Below are 23,753 nucleotides of genomic sequence, written 5' to 3' on the forward strand. Positions count from 1 at the left end.
TGATTGAACATAAATGTTCCTTTTTCATTGGCACTGTTTGTCCTTGATAGATTTATACGTTTCAGATTTTCGGAACAACCATCAATAGAGGTTTTATTAAATACGGACTTACGTTGTTTTTGATTTTCGAAATTTTATGAGCAATGTAAAGTTAGTGAAAATATTCCACCGAAAATATCTCAAACTTTAATCAAAATTCATATAAATGCTGCGATAATTTCCAAATTTAAAACGCCACTGGTTTCAGAGATTATCGAATTAGATTTTCGTATGTTAATTTAGAACAATCGTGGAAGAAAAAAGTTCAAAAATCTTATAGGCGTACGATTAATAATTTGAACGGTGAACTTTCATTCAAGATGGATGGGAATAAATCAAGTTTTTTACATGTGAATATGAAAAAACCCATTTTTAAGGTGACTTTAGTCGCATCTCTGTATACTGTAGAGAACTGATAGAGTGAGTGATAGACTATCGATGTTATTAAATGACTGTTTCAATTGAGAATTGTGCATTCAAAGTTCTTCATGTAGGACGAATAAGAGAGCTAATAATACTTATTAAAAACCTGCTTCCAAGAATCCTTGCCACGGTTCAAAGCTAAATAAACAAAACTTAAATTAGGCATGCCAAAATATTTCCAACAGTCTAGAAATGTACGTTATCCGACCAACACTCAATCCAGATTACACTTTTGCGAGAAAATAGAAATGACTAAAATTATAATTTTTCTTATTTTTACCATAAACTTCTTGAATTATGTATTTAGTGACTTGCAATTTAAATACCACACCAATAGTGAACTTCAGGAAGTTTTGGAGAGCTTCAAAACCGCGGTAAAGCATCCGATGAGAGCTAATTTGTATTCGATTGGTCGAACTACAGACGGTAAGTTAATTATATAGTAAAAAAAATACGAAAATGGAGTTTTTTGAAAGGTAATGATATGTGGGTAGTGGAAATAACTGCAACTCCTGAAAGGATGTTCAATGTTCCTAATGTTAAGCTTATAGGGAATATTCATGGTAATGAGCCAGTGGGCAGGGAAATGCTTTTGCACTTTATGCATGTGAGTGGATGATAAATTATCTTCGTGGAATAAGTTTTTTTGTCTATAGTATTTGAGAGTTGAGTATCAGAAAGCAAACGAAACAATTTCTCTCTTGCTAAATAGCACCAGAATTCATATTTTACCTTCAATGAATCCTGATGGGTTTAGCAGATCGCTGATGGGCGATTGCGATAGTAATCGTGGAAGGTCCAATGGTAAAGGGCATACAGATTTGAACAGAAGTTTTCTTGGTAAAAAGTAATTTTTTTTTTTTTAATTAAATTAAAAACTAATTTGCAGACCTATACAATGAGTATGATATAAATGGTCAAAAAGAGTCTAATGCAGTGATAAAATGGATGGAAGAAATTCCTTTTGTGCTTTCTGGGGTATTTCACGGAGGGGCTGTTGTGGCCAGTTATCCTTATGATAGTCTTAAAGCAAACAGTAAGTGCTTGATGCTCAGTTATTAAAATAATTCTAACTAGACTGAGTAGGTTTGGATTCTCAAGAAGAGTCGTCTTTCTTAACCCCAGATAACGATGTTTTCATCCATTTAAGCACAACATACGCTAAGAATCACAGAGAAATGTCCATGGGGAAATACTGCAATGTTTCCTACACGAAGTTTCCAGGAGGGATTACCAATGGGGCTTTGTGGTATTCATTCAGCGGTAAAGAGTTGAATATTTTTTAAACAATTTGATTTTTGAGTGCACTTCAGGTGGCATGCAGGATTACAATTATTTCTATCATGGCTGTATGGAGGTGACACTTGAGATATCTTGTTGCAAATATCCACATTTTAGCAAATTAGAAAAGCTTTGGGATGATAACAGAGAAGTGCGTTATTAGATAAATTTAATATTTGATGATCAAATTCAATTTTTAGGCTTTGGTCGCATTTTGCAAGGAAGCACCCAACGGGGTTCATGGGCAAATCTTGGATAAAGGCACTCAGAAACCGATTGGTGGAGCTGAATTAAAAATATCAGGCAGAAATATGACTTTTTTTAGTTTCAAGGAAACTGGAGAATTTTGGAGAATTCTCCTCCCTGGAAATTATATCATCGAGGTCAGCTAAAACTTTGCGAGAGGTGCTTTATTGATTCTTTGTCTTTTGTAGGCGAAAGCCGAAGGGTATAAGAGAACAAAGAAAGCTTTTAAAATAACCTTAGGGAATCTAAGTATAAAATTGAATATATTTTTGAAGAAAATTCGCAGTTCGACTGAAATATTCAGTAATAAGAAATTGGAGGACATGCTCGGAATCTTTTCAGATAACAGTAACACTTTGTGCCTTAATCCCATTAATACACGAAGTGTTGGTTGTGTCCTGAACCCGTTTATACCAAATAATTTATCCAAGAGCCTTACAGTAACCATCTACAGTAACTACAATATCTATTTACATATTTATTATCTTATTTCAATTCATTTTTTTCTCAAATAAATAAATGTGCATCATATAAACCAGAATTATGGGCACTTATCCCTCCCCTTACAGTTCCATTTATTGCCTTAAAATTAGGGCTTTAGATAATTATCCAGCTCATTCTGATGCATTTCGCAAACATTACGTCCCTCTGACATGGCTAATAAATCCGCATTCAGAAAAGGCAATTGAAATTATCTTGGCTATCATCCAGTCTTGAAATGTACATAGGCGTTACATAATGGATAATAATTGACTATAAACCAGCAAGGGAGAAAACAACCGGAATTGTTATTTAATTTTTCTTTCTTAAACTGCTTTGAGAAATAAATTCGTGTTTATTGTGGCTTTATTAATGCTTTTGATTTAATGAGCGAGCTGGATTCATCGATTGTTACAAGTATTTTTGAGAAGCTCATTGCCTAAGTAGTATTAACCATTAAATTTTACGACAATCCCATAAAAATTTCATCGCCCCGCCTCTGCAGCCCCATCTCGAAATCGAAACTAAGTTTGGATAGAGTCCAACATTGCGTAAAAGCAGTAGTTAAATTATTCCTTAACCGTAAAATAACTTTTTCTGGCGTTCGGCATTCATTAAGATATCTTTATTACTAGAATGACGAGGCATATCGATGTTTTCGGCTTACTTTATGGCATCGATGGTCATTTACTTACTACCCAAAAACCATAGGACGAGGAAGAATATCTCTACACTGAGAAGGCTTCGCATCATTTTGTCCTCCAGATTTGCAACATCAATGTCTTAATGGAACGATAATGTCGAATTTTTCATTTCATTTCAAATAAAGAAGTAGTCCTGCTCCTGTTGATTCATAGATCCTCTAGAATCCTTCGTCCCGTATGTAACTTAATTCATTTTATCTTTTAATCATATCTCAGAAATATTGTGCTATGTCTCCTACTTTATTCAATGACCATACACACTTATCACTTCACTATTAGAAATAATTCATCATTGTCGTCAAATAATACCTTAAAGGTGATTTACATATGTAATCTTTTTTGTTGACCACTCGTATTTCCAGATACCGATCTCGTTTCAAAGTGTTTTATGGTTCTTCTTTAGAGGAACCGTAATCGAGCCAAATTGCCTACTGTTGACAAATGATGGCAGTGTATCATTAAAAATTTTTATTTAAAATCAAATTCGTTAAAGGCGTGGTTCTTCTTAATTGATCGGACAGGGAGGTCCTTTAACTACAATAGAAAATTCAAGGTAGTTAGCCTTGGATACCAATGATTAATGAAGAAGATTTTGAAGTAGGTATGACTACATTGAGAATACACGAGCACAGTTTTAAATTCGGACTAACTCTGTTGAAGTCATTCAATTGGGGAGAGGTAAGAAACCATCCATAACGTAAAATATAATATATAAAGTTTTCCTATCTCGTTTTCTTTTATAGCCTAGTGAATATTTGCTTTAGAAATGTATACAGAGTGCTTCATTTGAAACTTTCCACCACAGTTATTTCGGGTAATTGCAAAAATATCGTAAAACACTACGACACGTCAATTGAATTTTCGAGGGGGACACATGATGGCGCGAATCTCAAATTGGTTGAAACAACCCCCTCTGTGGGAGTCCAATTAGCCTTGAAATTTCAAATGGGCCCATGGGTCGAGCGACCACTCATTTTAAGGATAATGAAATTCTTTTCAACATAACAATCAATTTTCTTATTTTTGACCACCAGCTCTGAGAAAAATAACGCCCAAATTACTTATTTAAATAACTAGATAAAATGAAGTAATTAAATGTTTAAAATGATCCCCCCCAATCTCCCCTTAGTAAAATAAACGTTGCTCTAATTTTTTTGGACATTTCCAAGGACTTCAGAGGTGATTCGGCGACACTTTTCGACTATCCGTCTTCTTAATTTTTCCAGGGGCTCCGGTTGGGTTAGATAAGTTTTTGATTTATGTGGCTTCACAGGAAAAAAACGAGAGGTGCGAAATAAGGTAACCTGAGTGGGCACTCAATTGATCCTCGACGATCTATCCAGTGATTGGGGAAATTTTGTTTCAAAAATTAATACACTGCTGCTGTAAAATGCGAAGGCGACCGTACTTGTTGAAACTACACTTAGTTTTCTAAAATACTTTCATCATTTTCGATAGCCTTCGCAATCATAATTGAGATTTACTGGGAGAACAAAATGACCCGATTACATGGTCACCGAGAATTCCAACCCAGATGTTCAGCTTTTGACGTTATTGAGTGTGTTTCTCACTGAAAAGCTTCGGATTGAAATCATTTTAGTATTGACAGTTATGGCGATGAATCAATTAATTTACGGAAAAGGTACATTCGTCCGAAAAACAAATCGACGAAATTAAATTGAGATTAGTTACAATTCTATCAGTCAGGGATTCAAACAACTAAAACTTTTGATAGTTTGCGTATACTTGAGACGTTATTTGCTTCAATTTGGTCAACTACAACCATTTCGGTGGCTTTATATCTGACCGGATTTTCAGTTTGTCGCCTTTTATTATATGCGGACCCTTTTCCTCGAAATTTTCATATAAAAAAATTAACGTCACTAGTAAACATGAGAAGTACTGTTGTCTTCGGGTACCGTTCGTTGAAAATTTTAACTGTTACACTAGCGCAATTGGTGTTCTCCAAATACAGCAAAATTAGTTCAATCCTTTCTGCCGTAAAATAAACCATTTTCAAAAACACAATAGTAATGCACAATTGACTTAAAGTTTTTGGACGCAGCTCAAAGGGAGAAACAATTATTAAATAAATTTTTAATTTATGAGCCAAATGTAAATAGCATATATAATAAAGTAAATTGTATATAATATAACTGACAATTGATAATAATTATAATTAAAATAAAATAGTTGATAATAGAAAAAATGTGTATATTCCGGTCAGTTAAAGGGATTTTGTGAATATTTCTTTGCATCTGTTGCATACTTTGGGCGTTATTATTCTCAGAGCTGGTGGTCAAAAAAAACAGGCATTATATTAAAGAGAATTTTATTACCTTCAAAATGAGAGGGGTCACTCCACCCATGGTCCCATTTAAAATTCCAAAACAGATTATTCCAAGCAACCCCACACAAGGGGTTATTTCAATGAATTTAAAATCCACGCTATCATGTTCTCCTCGACAATCGAATCGATGTGTCTCTGCGTTTTGCCATATTTGCAAAAATATAGTAAAGTTTTGCAAAATAAAGGTGGCGGAAAATTTCTGATGGAACACCCTGTATATACGATTTCAATGCTCCGAAATGATGTTGATATAAAATGAACATGTGGTAATTTTTGTGAACGGTCTGTTCCGACGAGGAGGTATACTGATTGTGGATCATCAGATATAGTAAGAAATAGGCACGACCTGATCAGCACTATTTGCACATATTTCTTACAATATGAAATTCCTGCTCTACCATCTTGGAATGAAGCTCTATATTTCTCCCTATGAGAACGTTACTTCTCAGAAATTGCACATTATGGGGAAGAGCTACATTTCTCTTTTGAATGAGCCCTCGCGGCACCTCGAATCCTAGACAGAACGGGACACTGATAATTGGCCGATAATTCAGAAAAAAAAACATGGTTTTTGTGTTCATATCTTAGGTTCGAACAAGGAGGAATTGCAGCAAATTGTATTTTGTGTTTGGTTCATAAGTTTGAATTATGAAGATGGCAAAAGCGGTACCTGGACGGAGAAAGCATCATCCAGGTAGGTATCACTTTGTTGTTCACGTCTTCTACAAAATACAGTACTTTTCGAAAAGCCCTCATAACTCTCTTCTAGATCCCCAATTAAGAATCAAGCAAAAACGTCTCAAGGTGCTACGTAAAGAAAAAGTTGATATTAACGGAAGTGAACAAATTATGGTCACATTCAATGTGGTGTTAAGCTTTTTGTTCTCACGGAGTTTGAAACGTGGTAAATTTCTAGGTGAACGATTTGGTTAAAGCACTAACTTGTTCAGACAAAGGTTTCTAATTCACCATCTTTTTTTTTCGCAAAAAACTGTGCCCAAGAGCACCATTATTTTGTGATGGCCATGAGATTCACTATAGTAATGAACATGTTTATAATTTTTTTCGTGCCAATTTAAAGTAAAAATGTTTTTGTAATTTTTGCAAATAAGTAAAATGACAGTTTTAGCATCTGAAATGCGTGAGAAAAGGAAATACAGCTACCTCCTTAATTTTGTAACTCAGTTAATAAATGGTACTAGCAATCACAATGGTTGCTATAGAGTTTAATCAAAATTAGTTGCTCACCATTAGAATATCGATAACTGGTGGAAGTACGAAGTCGGTAATATGGTGCGCTATGGTATGGTCAGCAAAACTACAGTTTAGAACTTAGAAAATTTCGATTGGTTCCGAAAGTGGTTTTTATTTTTTCCGCACTTACTTTTTTGGCCCCTTTTCTTCCCTAGAATCCATTAAATTTTCATGTCATATTCAATTTTATGCGATGTCCATGCAATGATTCGAGTTTATCCCTATTGTCTAGTGTTTATCTCTCTCTCTCTCTCTCTCTCTATCTAGTATTTACGAAACTTAGTTTCGTATATACTTAGGTAGATTTCCATTCTCGCGATTTTGAAAAGGTATTTATTTAAATGAAAATGTCTTAAGTTGCATTCCAAGCGTTAGGGGGCCTTTAACTGAGGTATTCACGGTCGACTTTTTTCAGCTCGTAAAGAGTTACCCGCTTAGCCTCTCCACTTCCAAACCTCATTATAAATTTTCCATCTAGCTCGTCACCCATTTCAAGAAATCTTCATTCATAAGTTAAAAACGGACTTTTTGCCACTGTGCAATTTAAAACCCGGTTTGCGATAGCCGAAGCTTTATTACCAATCATTCAAGTTCCATTCATTCGAAGAGTGCTCCTAAAAAGGACACACACGCTTCCAACTTAAACTGGACATTGCCTCGGAATTGCCATAATCGATATCGATATGTGTCGTTCGTTAAGCTTAATTGCGGGTACTGCTTACCACTGAAAGTGTGCAGGAATGTCCCTTGGTACGTGGAGCCAGGAAACGAGAAGTACTGGAATTTTTTGATAAGAGGTGACGATCGTCGTGTTAGTTCCTTATTAAGAGCTGGCGCCAGATTGTTTTTAATTTTCAACCGTTGCATTGTCTGAGATTTTCCTGGAAGTTGTGTGAAAATTTCTTCGTACAAAAAACTGCATTTTATATTAACTTAAAGGTAAGCTGATGCCCTTGATATTAAAATTGTATGTCCGTAAAAGGAGCGCAAACCAGAGATGTGTGACGTTATTATTATTAATTCCCATTATGCTGATCTTGTAGCAAAGTGATTCTGAGAATTGTTACTAATACCTACTACGACTACCAACATAGAGATGTTTTCGTTTCAGCACAGCATGGTGCCATTTTCGAGATATAAATACGAGCATTGGGTTGACACTAATTTGGAGCTACCGCTGCTTTTTTGGGGGGGTTTAATGATTTTTCCAAATTCAAATTAAAATAAATTTTTCTTATACCGAGACCTGAAACCGGCTAATTAGGCATTTATATGCGGAAAACGGAGAGAAACTGTGAGCAAACTAATTGCTTCGATCATGTATAATCTTTGTCCGTGAGGCAAATATTCGATTATATAAATTATATGAACAATTAAATTTAATATTTATTCTCTCTTTGTCAAAGTATTCGAACCATTATACGAGGATTTATTGCCTAAATGTTTAGGGAATGTTTAAAAGATGCCAAGCGACGTTCCAGGAATGGACACACGTGTCTAGGTATGATGATAAGTGGTGGCAGAAATGTTAATGTTGTCTCATGAGTGTGAATGGCGAACAGTGAATTTTTTGTGAAATTGTTATAAAAACATGTTATTTTTTTTTTGTTGACTATGTTTGAGGAAAGATACGACAATAAATTCCATACATTTTTTATGAAGCCGTATTTCTCTAAGTTCTATGGTGGTTTTATTAAAATTCTATTTTCTAGTGTTTTTGTTTTATATCTAATTTTGTTTATGCAGGGTGTTCCAGAATGAGAGGGTTAACGCTTAACCACATATTCCTTGGACAAAAGTATATCGATTCATAGTAACATACTTATATATCAAATTATCTCCTTCTGGAGATACAGCCTCTCAATGTCGCATTTTTTTTTTAATTTTTAGATAGCTCTAAAAGGGCTATACGGATTGCAACGAAATTTGGTTTATAATCTTTTTGCGTCCGAGGCACATTGGACGGGGAGTTAATATTCTAAAACAATCAGGGGCAGTGATCGATTACTCGACGGTTGTTTTTTTTTTATGAAATTCTCGATTTGTTACGTAACTTTTATATCTCCTATTCAATTTTGATTCGAAACCTCAACTTGATGAAAATAAATAAAATTTTTTATTTCGATTTCTTGAAAACAAGCTACAAAGCAGCCGACAGAATTCGCAATGATCCAATGACGTGAGGAAAAACGATATTTAATTTTCTTCGACGCGTTGAATCTGTGTATTCGAGAATGGGGTGGTCATGTTGAGCACTTATTAAACTAATTGTTTATTGAAATCTATGCTTTCATCTCCTCAAAGCTTTGGGATTCAACAATAAGCTGAGCTGGTGAAGGCGTTCGTGTCAATTACACAACAACGAGATCACATTCATTGCACCTTGTTTTTCGGAAATTAAAATAAAAAACTACATTTTTTTTTCGTAAAATTGAGGCTCCAAATTAAAAAGTCAACTAGAGATTGAAAAAATGCTAGAAATTAAAAAAAAAACGTTTTGTTAAGCAAATAAAAAAGTTCTGGTGTACTTAACATTTGACCTTCTAATATAACCCCTGATAATAACCCCTGTTGAATATGCCCAGAGAAGCAAAAACATCGTACACTAAATTTTGATGTAATGTATATAGCCCATTTCGACCTACCTGCAAAACTTAGAGAAAAAGTGAGACTTTGAGATGCTGTATTTCGAGACGGAGAGAATTTCGTATATAGGTATATCACAATGAAACGATATATTTTTGTCCAAGGAACATATGGTTAAGCGTTAATCCCTTCCTTCTGCGACGCCCTGTATATTATATAGATTTCGAAATCTCTTTAGAATGCGTCCTTATCTTGTACACGCAATGGAACCATTCGAGGTGGTCCATTTAATTTGTTCTTGCGGTCAATTAATTGCAAACTATTCGCCAATATCCTCAATTATATCGCATATGGAAATTGGCAAAAAGAGGCGTCTACCTACTCTTTTTTTTTATTTTTAGACTTTTCGCTTACGTCACTTATTGGATATGACATGCCCCTCGGGGGCCGACATTCTAGGACGCGCATTTTCCTTTGGCCCTTTCGAAATCGGGAAACTGGATGTCTTACCTTAAATACTTGTTCGCGGGTTGCTGGAACAGATCGTCCAATCGAAATAAGTTTTAAAATGTTTTCTCAAGGTGTATAGCTCCGAAACTTCGATTAGCATGTAAATTATTATTATCAATAACCGTATAAAAATATAAATATTCTTTACATCATCAGATAGGCAGTAAAACGCTTTACGAGTATTGCGCATATCCTAGTTGATTAATCAGAAGAAAATAATGAAAAAGATTAAAAAAATAGTGATAAATATGAGGCACATATTTTTGATCCGAACTGACTAAGACTAAGCTGCGCTCTTCTGGGAAAAAATGTGTATCATGCTACTTAATACGCAGTCATCGCTACTGAAAGGTACGTTATTTGTACCACTTTAACGTCGATTGCAATTGCGGCGGTTTGTATTACTCACAGGGTATCGTTTTTCATGAGCACATTTTACTGCTTGTCTCCAGTCACCAGTGATAAGTTACTATTTTTCGTCGGGAGATAGCAATGTGTGTGACTAACCAAAACAGACATAATAAAATAAATAGGAATTTGGTCTTAAATTGTGTGTCGCATGTAAGAAAGTCTTAAATCGCCCGGAAAGCCATAATAAATTTCCCACGATGAAAAACCATACCAAAACGAGCGCCAACGAAACTTCCTACTTCGTAAGAACATAAATTATGGATGGTTACGCAAAGTGCGACAATAACATTGACCCAATGATTTATAATTTAAATCATAACAATTTGTATTGTTTTTGAAAGATTATAAATAATGTGCTGTGACATGTGTTAGAAATGTAAATTCGTCCGATTCGAAATATTATTTTTGTCGTATGTTGGAGTGTGGGCGACCAACTAACGCTGGAATATGTAAATGACACTTTAACGACGTTATTTTCTAATATGTAAGATAATGGATATGGGATGCTAATTTTTAAATGGTAGCAATAAGACCTTCGGGCATTCCATTACGTGCGATATGGCTTATTGTTCAAGATTGCGATTGCTTATGTAATATTCGCTAAAACTTTTTGTTCCGTGAGGGCAAATGGATTGACCCACAACATAGTTCTACATTGTGTAAATTATCCAAAATTACAACGATTCAGAATTTAGTAAAACTCTAATTTGACATAAAATACTATAGAGCCTATTCAAGGTGGTGTTGATAAGTGGATTGAAATATACCAGAAGTTTTCTCAACCTCTGGGGAAACACATTTACTAACTGTCGAGCTCTGTACGATCTAAGCTGCCGGAATTGCGAGACGTATAAAGAAAATTTATAGCTTATATTTGACGGTGAACATCTCTGAAAGTAAGAAAGATATTTGAATACAGGAAAAACATTAATATAGTATGTTCAATTTTGGAATATTGTACGAGGGTATTTGATTTGTGGCCCTAGAAAACTACTGCAGATTCTGTAAAAAACACATTTTTTGCAGAGCCTGTAGTAGTTCTTTTGACGTTTCTTCGTAGCGCAATTTTATGAAATAAATTCTGAGACCATAATTTTGTACTGTAATATACAGAGAAATGTGATAGATTGAGACACCGTTAGCAGTTCTTCGATACCCCACCTATTTTTACTATGACTTTCTTCGGCACCGTCAAAACCGACCATTTAAAAATCACCTGTGACTCTTTCAAAATACACGAACAAGTTATACACAACATGATTCACTAACAATGGGGCAACCGAAAGCTGGAGATGTTACACGCCAAACGATCACGATTGGAGAAAACATGCCCAATCCGAAAGTTGATAGTTTCGGATGTAAATATACTGAGTGTTGAAAGTTAAAATTTTAATTCATTTTTCTGCCATCGGTCTGAAAATATCTAGGTGAAACACTTAAAAATTTATAAAGATATGTTTTTTTTAGGGGACGAATCAGTACCGTTTTTCAATTTCCGCGTTGCCAATAAATTATTATAAATTTTTAAATTTAAAAATGTAGTTCGTTAAGTAATTTTTTTTTCTAAAACGCATCGAGATATGTGAAACAAGAATATATAATTTACTGGAAGAAAGATTGTTATTTCAGATTTTGAATCAAATTTCATGTTAGACATAGAGGGTAAACAGTTATTACCTGTAAATTCTGTAAAATTGAACGTAACTCGCGCCCTCTATTAGCAACACGGGACTTGCAAACGTATCTTATTCGTTATTTTCAAAAAAATATACGTTTAAAAACGTTCAAATGTTTGGAATAAGAGTAAAAAAAGAATTTAAACTAACGTAAACACCCTATATGTAACCGAAACTATCCACATTCGGAGGAGGTATATTTTCTTCAATCGTCACCATTTGACATGTATCTTCAATCCTCGGTTGTCCTGTTGTTAGTGAATCACCCTGTACTTTGCAGAAAATTTCATGGGTTTTGAAAGTATCTACTCTTAGGGCTGTCCTAAATTTTCAAATATCGTCAACAGTTTCATTACTTCGATTCATATTAATATTTCACCCCTTCAAAATTACATTTCCCCGCAACATATCCTTAGATGTAGATAACTATGTTGGAACAAGATTAAAGTAAGAAGTAGATAGAAAATTGAGAGAAAAAAAAACAGAAAATGTCACGAGATAAGGAGACAAAGACAATAAGACACCTATCAAGTGATGGTCATCTTGATGCCAGAAGAACTGATTCAATAAACAAAACGAGCACAATAACGCTAAAGGCTAACGTTTATTGGTCGATAATTGCAAGTTCCATTTTCTACGTATTCGCGTAATTAGCGTATTTAAAAAGCGCAATTAATGATGCGGCATTCGCATCGATTTCGCTACAGCACTTTTTCAGCCAATTAATCGAAGAATAACGATCGACCGATCGGAATTTCGATAAGAAGTCGTCACTACAAAAACGGCGTTTTGTCGTGCAAGAGGAGAAATGTAAATCATGTTAATTGGCGCGTAATTAAATTAACATGACTCACATTTCAGCTTTTAGTATTCAGCTTCCTTACGTTTTGACAATGTTTTTGAGGTTCGATTAGCGCTGAATGTGCGCAAATGGAACTTTGCGAGAAGATACGCATTAGTGTTTAGCAATACGACATTTAAATAATGCTTTTGCCAGCATCGGTTTAACACCTGTGAAATTACATGAATAAAACATTAAAAGCAAGCAAATTAGGTATTTTACGAAAAAACTTCATTAATTTGGAATCTCGCTCTCATGTCCCCGATGAAGATTACGTTATGATAGTCACTGTTTTTCTATTAATTTTAGCATTTATTAGATATACACATTTTCAGGCTCTATCAGCAGTCAGGTAAAAAAGCTAAATCGAAATGCGTCAAATTGACGTCATATATAAAGGAAATTGAGATAAATTGTTTCAATGCCATAAAATTTGATTGAACAACACTTGAACAGCAACAATTACACTGAAAAGCAACACGATTATCATCAAATGACGTTAACTCAAAAACAAGTTTGTCAAGCTCTACGTACATTGTGGGTCGGTGTTTGTGGATGTGTCTCTCACATTCGATCGCTATAACTCTATGTAAATAGGCGTTTATTTGCAACTGCAATCGTTCCTTTAATCTGGTAAACTATATAAGCAATGATAGTGTTTGTCACTATTTCTGTGGGATTGAAATGGAATTCATATAATTATCCCGACAAGTTTTATTGCACGTTGCGATTTCCGCGTGAGGCGATTGTTGCGCTGATTCAGCGGAAAGTTGTATTGATTCTTCAATGACGATCATTGTGGGCATGTGTTTAGGCTGAAGCTTTTGCAAAATGCAGCTAACAATGTGTCGAAATGTCGATGAAACTGCGAAAAATACGACTCATTTCAAGCTGCTAATGTTCCTCGTACAAGAAGCAGATTCGAAAACATTTAATCCATACGTCCATAGTTCGCAAATCTGTTTTCACAACAGTTTTCAGTATTTCGGCGTAAGTTTTCAGGGCCTGACAATAATTCGATGAGGTAAAAAGAAAAAAATAAGCTCTGTAACTGGGAAAAACTAAGATCGCCACATGGACAAGGACAATTCTTCAGTTTTTTTATTACAGCCCCTAAATGCCCAGTGCGTTCAGTATTTGCCAGTTTCACGGGGTACAGGGCGAAGATTCTAAAAAACTAAACAAATTATTACGAGTTCGTAATTTGTTTAGTTTTTGAATTTCTCGGTCTTGTTTGAAAATTAAGTATTTCAATTATTCAGATAATCAGATTTTTTGTCAAGTTGGGTGTTTTCAAGTTATTAATTGATTTTGTTCAAATGGAGCACACCCGGGTACAAAATAGGGATTAGTTGAAAAATTTCTCAATGTTTGTACAAGCAAATTCACGGTAGGTTTCCAGTTTAGGGCGGCTTCCCTTCGAAATCTGAAAAAAGACCCGAACGAGGACGAGGGAAGACTTCAACAGCTAGAGAAGACCGCTCTTTCGTTTTTATTGCTTTGAGGAACCGACCGGCTAAGGCAGTTTCTCTTCGAATTCATCTGCAAGAAATGAGAAATGTAAATGGAAACGAGTGGACCGTTGGTAGGCGACTTCACGCTGTTGGATTATCTTCTCGAACTAGAGCTACAAGGCCTCCACTTTTCTCATGACCACCGGATTGCAAGGTTGAATTTTGCATGAGAACACCTGCCTTGGGCAGCAAAGGATTTGAGTTGTGTATTGTATTCGGACGAATCTCGATTCTGTCTCACGAGGTCGAACAGGCCTGTGAGAGTGGCGATGACCGATCGGCTTCCATTTGGTGGAGGCTTAGTTATGGCATGGAGAAGAATTTTGGTCTTCATCCAAAATTGGACTGTGAATGCGTACAGATACGTGACGGAGGTTCCTCAAGGCTATGTTGTATCGTTCGTGGTTATTCTTGGAGAGAACGCAAACTTTATGTCTGAAAATGCGTGGCCTCACATGTGGCCTCACGGCTTGCTTGGTTACCGCTTTTCTTGATGAGGTCGAAATCACGAGATTTGTTTGACCTGGTTGAAGTCCCGATTTGAATCCTATAGATCATGTTTAGGATGAGCTAAAGAGATGCTTACGGGGATATGTGCAGGCTCCTAGAAATTTCGGAGAGCTTCGCGAAATGCTGTTGAAGGAGCAGAACAATCTTCTGCAGAATACAAACTAAAATCTAATTCGAAGCATGGCTCCTCGTGTACAAGCGGTTATCGCTGTTGGAGGAGGGAATGCTCGGTATGGAAGCGCGCGAAAATTTTGTTTGTGATAAATGCACGTGTGCCACAAAAATTCCTTTTCATTCGAGTAATCACGACAAAAAACCGCATAAGGTTGGTAAATTAAGCTGCAGGTAAACAAAATTCGAATAAGCTGTACGCTATTGAGTTAAATGCTTATTATAATGTGAACCTAATTTTATGCTCGGGAGTGTATTTTACGCCAATAAAAAGCATTTTTTACTCTCATCTGGGTATATCGCTAGATTCTACGAAAATAACTCTATGAAGTTTTTGTTCTTTTGCTAATATAAACAATAGCGAAAATGCAACGAAGAATCGAAAATGGTAAAGTTCAAGAAACCTGGCGATGAGACTATTGATTGAATATTGATATTGATGAAACATCAAAAATAGCCCGATCCTCTTTGAATCACTGGAGTAAGCTCAAAAAGCGAGATAATAAAATTGACCTTACTTTTTTTAATCTATTATCGTTTGCCCTGTATTCAAAAAAAAATAACGAAAAACAGACCTTTGCAATGGATTAAATGCAAGTGACAAAACGGTAATAGATAGATGCATCTGAAAGCATATTATATGATCCGATTTTTAAGTAAAATTTCATAGAATCATTGTGCGGCTTACTTAAAGAGTTTTCGATGCACAAAGCGGTTTTATAGTTTCGTACTTTTTGGACCTGGATTAGCTTTTCAGTATCTCAAAAAAATAGAAAGATTTGCGAAATGCGACTCAGCAGCGTCACTCATTTTTCTCTGTATTATGTATGGTTTAGCTACGATGAATAAAGTAACTAGTGAAGCCAATAAAAATAATTTCAAAAAAATTATTTTCATTTTGCAAATTTATTGACAACACCGTTGAAATTATTTAATAATATATAGGGCGTTGCATTAAAAAACGAACAGGACTTTACATCAGAACTTATAACCTGTTATCGGTATCGGCTGTTGTTTGCAGATATTATTTCTGAACATTCTAAACAACCACTTTGCTATTATTGTTACATTGAGAAATCGAGGTTTGTCATTCTTACAAGCGCCATTTTTTATACCGTAAAAGCAATAAATTATTCAAAAAGAGTTCAATTAGATCAATTATCCCACCTGCACGTAACGTTTTTAGATCACAACCCGACTGATTTAACATGCGTTTAAAAGCAATAATTACATGTTGCGCAGAGACAGAACGCCAGTTAACTAGCCATCCACTGATTAGCTGGCGCCTATTGCACTCAAATCGAAGTCTCCTATAATTTCATTGAATAAATATACAAATTACCATTTATGTAACCGGAATTTTTCTACATTTTGTTACTTATTACACTTTTGCGATAGTTTCAAAGTTGTTGTTGACTCAAATACCAATGATAAAAATTAGAGAATGATCAAATGACTAATAGAGGGATGTTGATAATAATTGCGGTAATTAAAGTTTATTTTTTTATTGAAATTAACTAAAACTGTTCACAATAATTGCCATACTGCGCCATTCAGCTGGAATCAGGTTTCAGATTGGAATAAATGTATTATACATAAATCTAGACTTGTTTGTTGCACTGAGCAATGGGCATTGTTTGCATATCTTATTATATTAGATACGCCCCTGCCTTTTGTCTATCCAATCGCGTTTTAAAAGAAGGGACATTTAGATTTTCTATCTACAATGAGAATAACATAAATATGCATTGTTTGTTTAATCAGCATGGACGTGCAAATCATTATCGACGATCTGCATATACATAACACAGATAATTATTGTGTTTGAAAGTTTTCATACCATTTCATGTTCGCACTCAATCTTGTTCTGATAATACAAATTTTAACTGTAACTGTACACCTCCGACGACTCTGTACTCTCTCTTCATTCTAAGGGCTTGAAACAGGGATAAACGCATGGACTTAAGTGCCCATACATAGCTATAAACAATTAATCAATATAAATATGTAAAGTAGCTAGGAAGAATTGAAGAACCCATAAATCATATAATTAATTTGCAATGATAAATTGTTGTTTAATGCTCGTTCGTACTACCCCGCTTGGCAGGAATTGATTGAAAGTGGAAACCTAATGAACCTGAATGATGATTTATAAAATTATGCAAATTTGTTTGGAAAATGTAGGATTGTCGCTGGGGAAAAATGATGGCGACAACCGCATAAGTCATCGTTATGTAATATTCAATGTTTGAGTACTGACGAGTCTGAAAGTAGTTTAACGATTTTAAGTAAAAGCAAACCATAAATTTGTGAAAGAAATAATTTACCCCACTGTAGTTTAACGTAATAAATAAAGGGAATGAGCACGCCACTGGAATTCAACATAACTGTAGAAGAGACATGGAGATAGTTGATCCAAATATTCGGTTGTTTGGCGATTTGGTGACCCATTTTTTCTTATGTATTTATTCGGTGATTATGAATTTTCGGAATTTTACGTGTAACGCCGCCATAGAGCTTCCAAGTAACAGAGTATTTCGTCGTTCAGGTTTTTTTTTGCAGAACCGAGTGTGTATGTAAGTAGTACTGAATTTTTGACCCCATGCTGATCCAAAATTTTCCGCTTATTAGAAGGTGTTCAATGATGGTAAAACTTTTTTAGGGGGTTAATTCACACTAAGTTTCCTGAGGTTATGAAATTTTAAGTGCGTATAGGTGTAAGAAAATAAATAAATATGTGTAAGCTGTGAATTCCGACAACTCAAGGCCTTATTCACGTGGAGATTTCTTTTCGATCAGCGGAAAGTGTCAGAAGTTTATTGTAATCCGGTTACATCTGTCCTCAGAAAAATTGGAATATTGTGCTATTTCGAGTTGAATTCTAATTCAAAAGTGATTTTTAGTACATAATAAAAATTCGTCCTCAATGCATCATGGCACTGCACCATTTTGTTTGAAACAAGTTAAAAAATATCTAATTTTTCCGAGTGACTTGTGCAAACTTTCGTCGAGGTTTCGTCATTACAAAAGTAACTCGAGCCGTTCTAATGAAGGATGATGCAAAATTCTATCAGCAAAACGCTTAGGGACGATCGGAAATTTAATATATTTTGTCATCTACCCTTGTATTTTGTATATTGGTTTACCAAAAATTATTATGATTTAATTTTTTGTATATCGGATGAGAAGTGAAAATGTGCAAGCTATCAACGCCAGCATGCACGCTATAAAACTCCCTTCCCATCTTCTTACAATAAATATTGGTCATTAATAAATGTCTCTTTTGTTCTTATTGTTTCACATCCCTAGACCTCCTTGGAGTGTCTGAAACAGACCAGAATTGCATACTTGAAATTCTTTCTATTCATAACATTTGTCAGTCACCTCTTCTAATCATTTTTACCTGACAATTCCACCAACATTGGAATTTCACAAAACAAGCTGAGACCTGGTGCCAAGCACTTAACCTTCCTGGGTTAAAAGAAACGGAAGTCAACTTATCTCCTTTTGAAGTCCCTTTTTTTTCGAGATTTATAGCCATTGAAATATTTCTTTAAAGCCCTTTATGGAAAGTTTGTTACGTCAACAACATACAGGACCAAGAGAGTAATGGAATTGTCGCAGCCATCACGATTTATTTAAGAGTATTACTTGATTGTTCACCAAAATATTATGATATATTGGGTTTTTATATATCTTCGAAAGCCACCACGGATTAAACACAAAATTAATAGCTGTTAATACATAATAAAAAAAAAAGGTTATTTAATGTAGGTTACATAAGGCATCGTACTTATTTTTGTGTGTATAAACCAAATCGTCCAAAGCAGATGTCAGACTGCAAACAAATTGATTTGATCAAGAAGACCTTAAAGCCTTTTGATAAATAATTCGTATCGGTTTTCTTAAACGGGTCATAGTTATAAACAGAATCCCGGAATATCCCATAAGGGAATTGCTGTGATAATTTATGATGCTGGTATTTATAGGTATTGAATGATGGAAAATTCAATTGAAAAACAGTCTGAATAAATTATTGCGACTCGCAACAGCAAAGAAATAAGAGATTTCTTCGTAAGTAATATACCGTTCTTCATGTGAAATTATTGCGTTGATGAGCAATCGAAATTGCATCAACATGAGCCTTCGTTCTACCCTGACCTAATTTTTAGTGATTAATTTCGATCTCACCACGAATTTTTTCCACTTTACAGCATTTTTTCGAATTAACGTGAATTCAAATTTTGAATTGTTCCTTTAGATTTTCCTTTGCTCAGGGTGTTCTGGGAATCTATGCTGTCTCACGATACTTTCTCGAACTAACTTGGGTGTAAATTTTTAAAATATTTCTACTAAAGATCTACTATTAATAGAAAACTGAAAATAAGGAAAATTTCGAGAAATCTCACCAGGTCTGGCCCCATCTTAAAACCACTGAGCGGAATATTACTTCAATCTTTAACCTTCACACATTAACTATTTAGATGAAATTTTGCTTTTATGGTTTTATCAGAGAAAAGAGACGATAGTCTTTATCTCAAGCCTGAGAGCAACTACTGGTACCGATATCTAGCTATGAAACCCACCAATTACCTGCTGGTTTCTTCGACATGTTCTTCCTTTTCTGTCTTTCTTCACTCGATGTTTCCATATCTTCAGCTGATTTTTTTAAAATTTTATATTTATGTACGAAGATACTCCCGGAAGTACTCGACTTGATACGTACAGGGTATTCCTTGATGATGTGCAGATATTTTGAGGTGAGATTTCACACGAAAAAATAATAATAATTTGCGATATAAACTATTTTTCAAAAATGCTCTTTTGCGAAAATACAGGGCTGTAAAGTTTTAGAAAAAAAAATGGAACTTAATGAATATTTCCGAAACCGCTTGAGATATTTCACCTAAATTTAGTATGTAAAGACAGTTTATAAAGGGGCAATTACTGCAATAAATATATGTAGTTCAATGCAAACTTATTCGAAAGTATTTTAATACGACAAATAAAACAAAAGAAAATTTAACACGTTATGGGTTGACATTCTAATGAAATATGAATTGCAACTTAGTTAGTTTACGATAGGCTCATTAATACTGTAAAAGAATTAAAAGAGAGGATAGTTACAGCATGTGACAGAATACGAAATATTCCGAGAATACTAGAAAGAGTGCACTATTTGATGATAAGTAGGGCGGAAACATGCATACTAAGTGAATGGGGTCATTTTCAACACTTGTTGTAAAAATCGTTTTATTTTTGTTTCTTGTCAGTTGTAATTCATATTTCATTACGATGTCAACCCATAATGTGTTAAATTTTACATTGCTTTATTTGTGGTATTAAAATAGTTTTGAATAAGTTTGCGTTGAAATGAATATTTTTATTGCAGTAGTAATTGCCTCTTTATAAACTGTCTTTACATACCAAATTGAGGTATAATACCTCAAGCGGTTTCGGAAATAGTCATTAAGTTCAAATTTTTTTCTAATACTTTGCAGCCTATCTAAAAAACTATCATTATTTTTTCACATAGAAGCCCATTTTAAAATATTAATACTTTATTAAGAAACACCCTGTATATGACGATTTTTTGCTAAATATTTGTCTATATCGCAAAGACCTAACCTTAAAAAACTTATGTTAAAAAATGCTACGTTCATTGGTGTTTCTTTTAGAGTTGTTTTTAGTGAACGCTTTTAGAGATTTTGTGATCGGAAAAAATCGATCATCGATACGTGATTCGATACTTTCATTTGAAACTTCTTAGTCCATTTAGTATTAAAGTGGAGTTAGATTCTACTCTGGGGGAGTCTCGTTCTTAGTTGACAACTGTAAAATATCGAGTGGCAGAGTTTAAACACGATCGTACTAGCTGCTAAGACGAACTCTACAATAGTCGACCCAATGACACTCCAGATTTGACATCTTCAGAAATTCTGGTGAAACTTTACAAAACTGTACTCGAAGATGAGAGTTTCAAAAAGTGCTGTAGATCGCACTTTGGCCGAACAATTGGCTATGAGAAAGCTGTGTGCAAAGTGGGTGCAGTGATTACTCATACCAGGACAAAAATAGCACTGAGCAACGTGGGGGTGTTTGAAGGGTGTGTTTGGCAAAGTTTCGTAACAGTAAAGCCATATTTTTGCGTCGATTCATAACCATTGATGGAACGCGAGTCCATTATTTCACATCTAAGACGAAAGAGCACTTAAAACAGTAAACTCAAAGGGGATAATCGGTTCCAAAGTAGTCGGAAATCGTTCCATTTGCAAAAAAGGCGAAAGCGTCAAAAAATGTTACACAAATTTATTGCAACGTTTAAGCGAAGAAATTAGAAAAAAACCGTCGCATTTAGCGAAAAAGACAATTTTGTTTCATCAAGGTACGCTTCAGTTCATATTTCCGTTATCGCTATGGTCAGACTCGATTAATTTGATTTTGGAACTCATTCCTCATCCACCCTATTTGCCAGATTTAGCCCCCTGAGATTATTTTCTATTTCCAAACTTGAAAAAAATGGCTCGGTAGAAAAAGATTTGCCAATAACGAAGGGGTGGAGTCCGAAGTTGATGCCTATTTTGAGACATTCCAACCTTCTTTGTAGAACGTTGCTGGGCAAAGTGTGTCAATCTCAAAGGAGGTCATGTTGAGAAATAATGTAATATTTTCCATCTTTTTTTTCTTTGACTGTTAGGTCATGATCATGAACTTCTGAGATTATCTAGGTTTATACGATATTTAATTTATAATTTATTATTAATTTATATAAATCTCCATCCCAAAGGTTATTTGAAATTGTTATTAGTCCGGAGGACAATTATTAGAACAATTTCGGAATTTTTTGTTCGCTGTAATCATTATTTTTCTTATCACTGTTATGCATTAATCTGTGAACTTTCATGACGTTTTTTCCGTTCGTACTAAGGGAAGAAAGCTAATTCTATCTCTCCTTGAAAACATTTCAGATGTCTGGATGTCAAATTCGAAGGGCACGCACATAACTATCAACACTTTTATAATTCTCACTCATTAAATCACCTGTGTCGCGAATACATAATATCCGTGGGTATCGGCATATGTATAATGCAGGCATATCGCTATAACATCGGCATTTTAATAATAGAGCATAAACGTCATTACTTGTCGATTTTTTTCTTCAGGAATGTGTCTTTGATATGTTAAACATGAGTAATAAATCAAGTGTCTACAGTAATGTAAATTATACGTTTGCGGCTTTATGTAATTGAAAATATCTGAACATGGCCCTTGTACATTTGAGGACAACTTTGTCCTTACAGCTCAAGCCAAATCTTCCCAGTATAGATTGCAGATTTCGGTTTATAAGTTGGCGCTTACGGTCATCCCTTTGTTTTGTTCACAACACATTTTCAAATTTGGTAAATTTACGACCTGCGCTTTGTAGTTAGAGACGCTTCGGAATGGTCTTTGGCGCCCATTTTAACCAAACTATATTACTCCCATAAATATGCCGTTATTGACCTAAAAGCAAGAACTCTTTAGTATTGCTCTATAAATTGGTAACAGTAACAGTTATATTGCGCGTATCAAGTTGCAACGCTATTGGTCATTATAGATATTGAACACTGGTCATGATAAAATATCTATTAGTTTTGTTGACTGTTTCCTCAACATTTCATATTAAATGTCCTGGAAATGGATGGCTCTATAAAAGGGATTAAAATTAATGAAATTTTAAGTTCAGTATTGTGTACACCTAATATGAAGAACTGTTGTGAGATATAAATTTTAAATTGTTCTTGTAAATAACAACGAAATTTGTGGAAAATCACTTGACTTTTTACACATTTTTTTGATCTCAGTTTTCTTTAGAAAGAAACATCGAGAGATACAGTATTTTAAAATCCGTGAAAAAACACCCTTGATCATTCAAAATTTCAGTTTCTTTTCAGTTTCAGTCGTCTACAAATTTACGAATAATTTTTTTCCCAAAATGTGTGACGTTTTTTTTTGGGTGGACCATATTTTTTAGTGAAGTTTGTAGCCCTTGCGAATGTTAAAATTGTTGAGAGGATTTATGAGCATTCAGAACCTGGAAACTGAAAAATAACCCACTGGCTCCGAAACAATCTTTAAATCTGCATTTGGTTAAGTAATACTTTCAGCCCTTGTGTGTTACGAAACTTTTAAAGATACTTCAGAAACCTTTTAAGGTTATTAAGTAATTTTTAAAATTCTCTAGATTTTGGGACATAGAAAATGCCCCAAAATGTTAATACAGTTGAAATTTTCAAAAATAATAGACTGCAATGAAGTTAATTTCCCATTAAGTTCAAGATAGTTCTTGTAAGATGTATAGCAGAGGAAATTAATGTATCTCATCAGGCAGTATGGAGAGTCTTGCAAAATCATCAATATTGTTTGATTGCCCAGGTTTGATAAATCTCTCAGTGGAAGCATTTTAGTCAATAGAGGCACATATTGGCCGGCACGTTCACTAAATTTTTATTAGATTATTACTTACGGGGAACTATGAAAGACCTCGTTTATAAATCTATACCCACCTATAGGAGTGAGTTGCGAAGGATGATTATTACAGCTTTAAGGACCAAAATAGAACGAAGAGTGATTTTAAAATCAATGCAAAATATATGAAGGCGTTTCGAGCTGTTCTTAAGAGGGGAACGTAAATCGTTTAGGCACCTCATGTGATTTTCTTTACTTTCGTCACATTTTGTTATTTTTAAGGCACTTTTTGCGAAAACAGGATTTTTG

General features: G+C 34.6%; 1 protein-coding gene across 1 annotated transcript; it reads left to right on the forward strand.

The window, feature by feature from the left end:
* The first annotated feature begins 611 nt into the window (after nucleotides 1–611).
* On the forward strand, nucleotides 612–2,838 carry LOC136338935 (carboxypeptidase D-like). The gene is made up of 8 exons (XM_066281766.1): nucleotides 612–888; nucleotides 939–1,069; nucleotides 1,119–1,302; nucleotides 1,352–1,498; nucleotides 1,549–1,725; nucleotides 1,776–1,894; nucleotides 1,944–2,126; nucleotides 2,178–2,838. The coding sequence occupies exons 1-8, from the start codon at nucleotides 627–629 to the stop codon at nucleotides 2,502–2,504; spliced, it is 1,530 nt and encodes a 509-aa protein (XP_066137863.1). The 5' UTR covers nucleotides 612–626; the 3' UTR covers nucleotides 2,505–2,838.
* Nucleotides 2,839–23,753: the final 20,915 nt, after the last annotated feature.

This window comes from Euwallacea fornicatus, chromosome 1 (genome assembly GCF_040115645.1).
Source record: "Euwallacea fornicatus isolate EFF26 chromosome 1, ASM4011564v1, whole genome shotgun sequence".
NCBI classification, from domain to species: domain Eukaryota; kingdom Metazoa; phylum Arthropoda; class Insecta; order Coleoptera; family Curculionidae; genus Euwallacea; species Euwallacea fornicatus.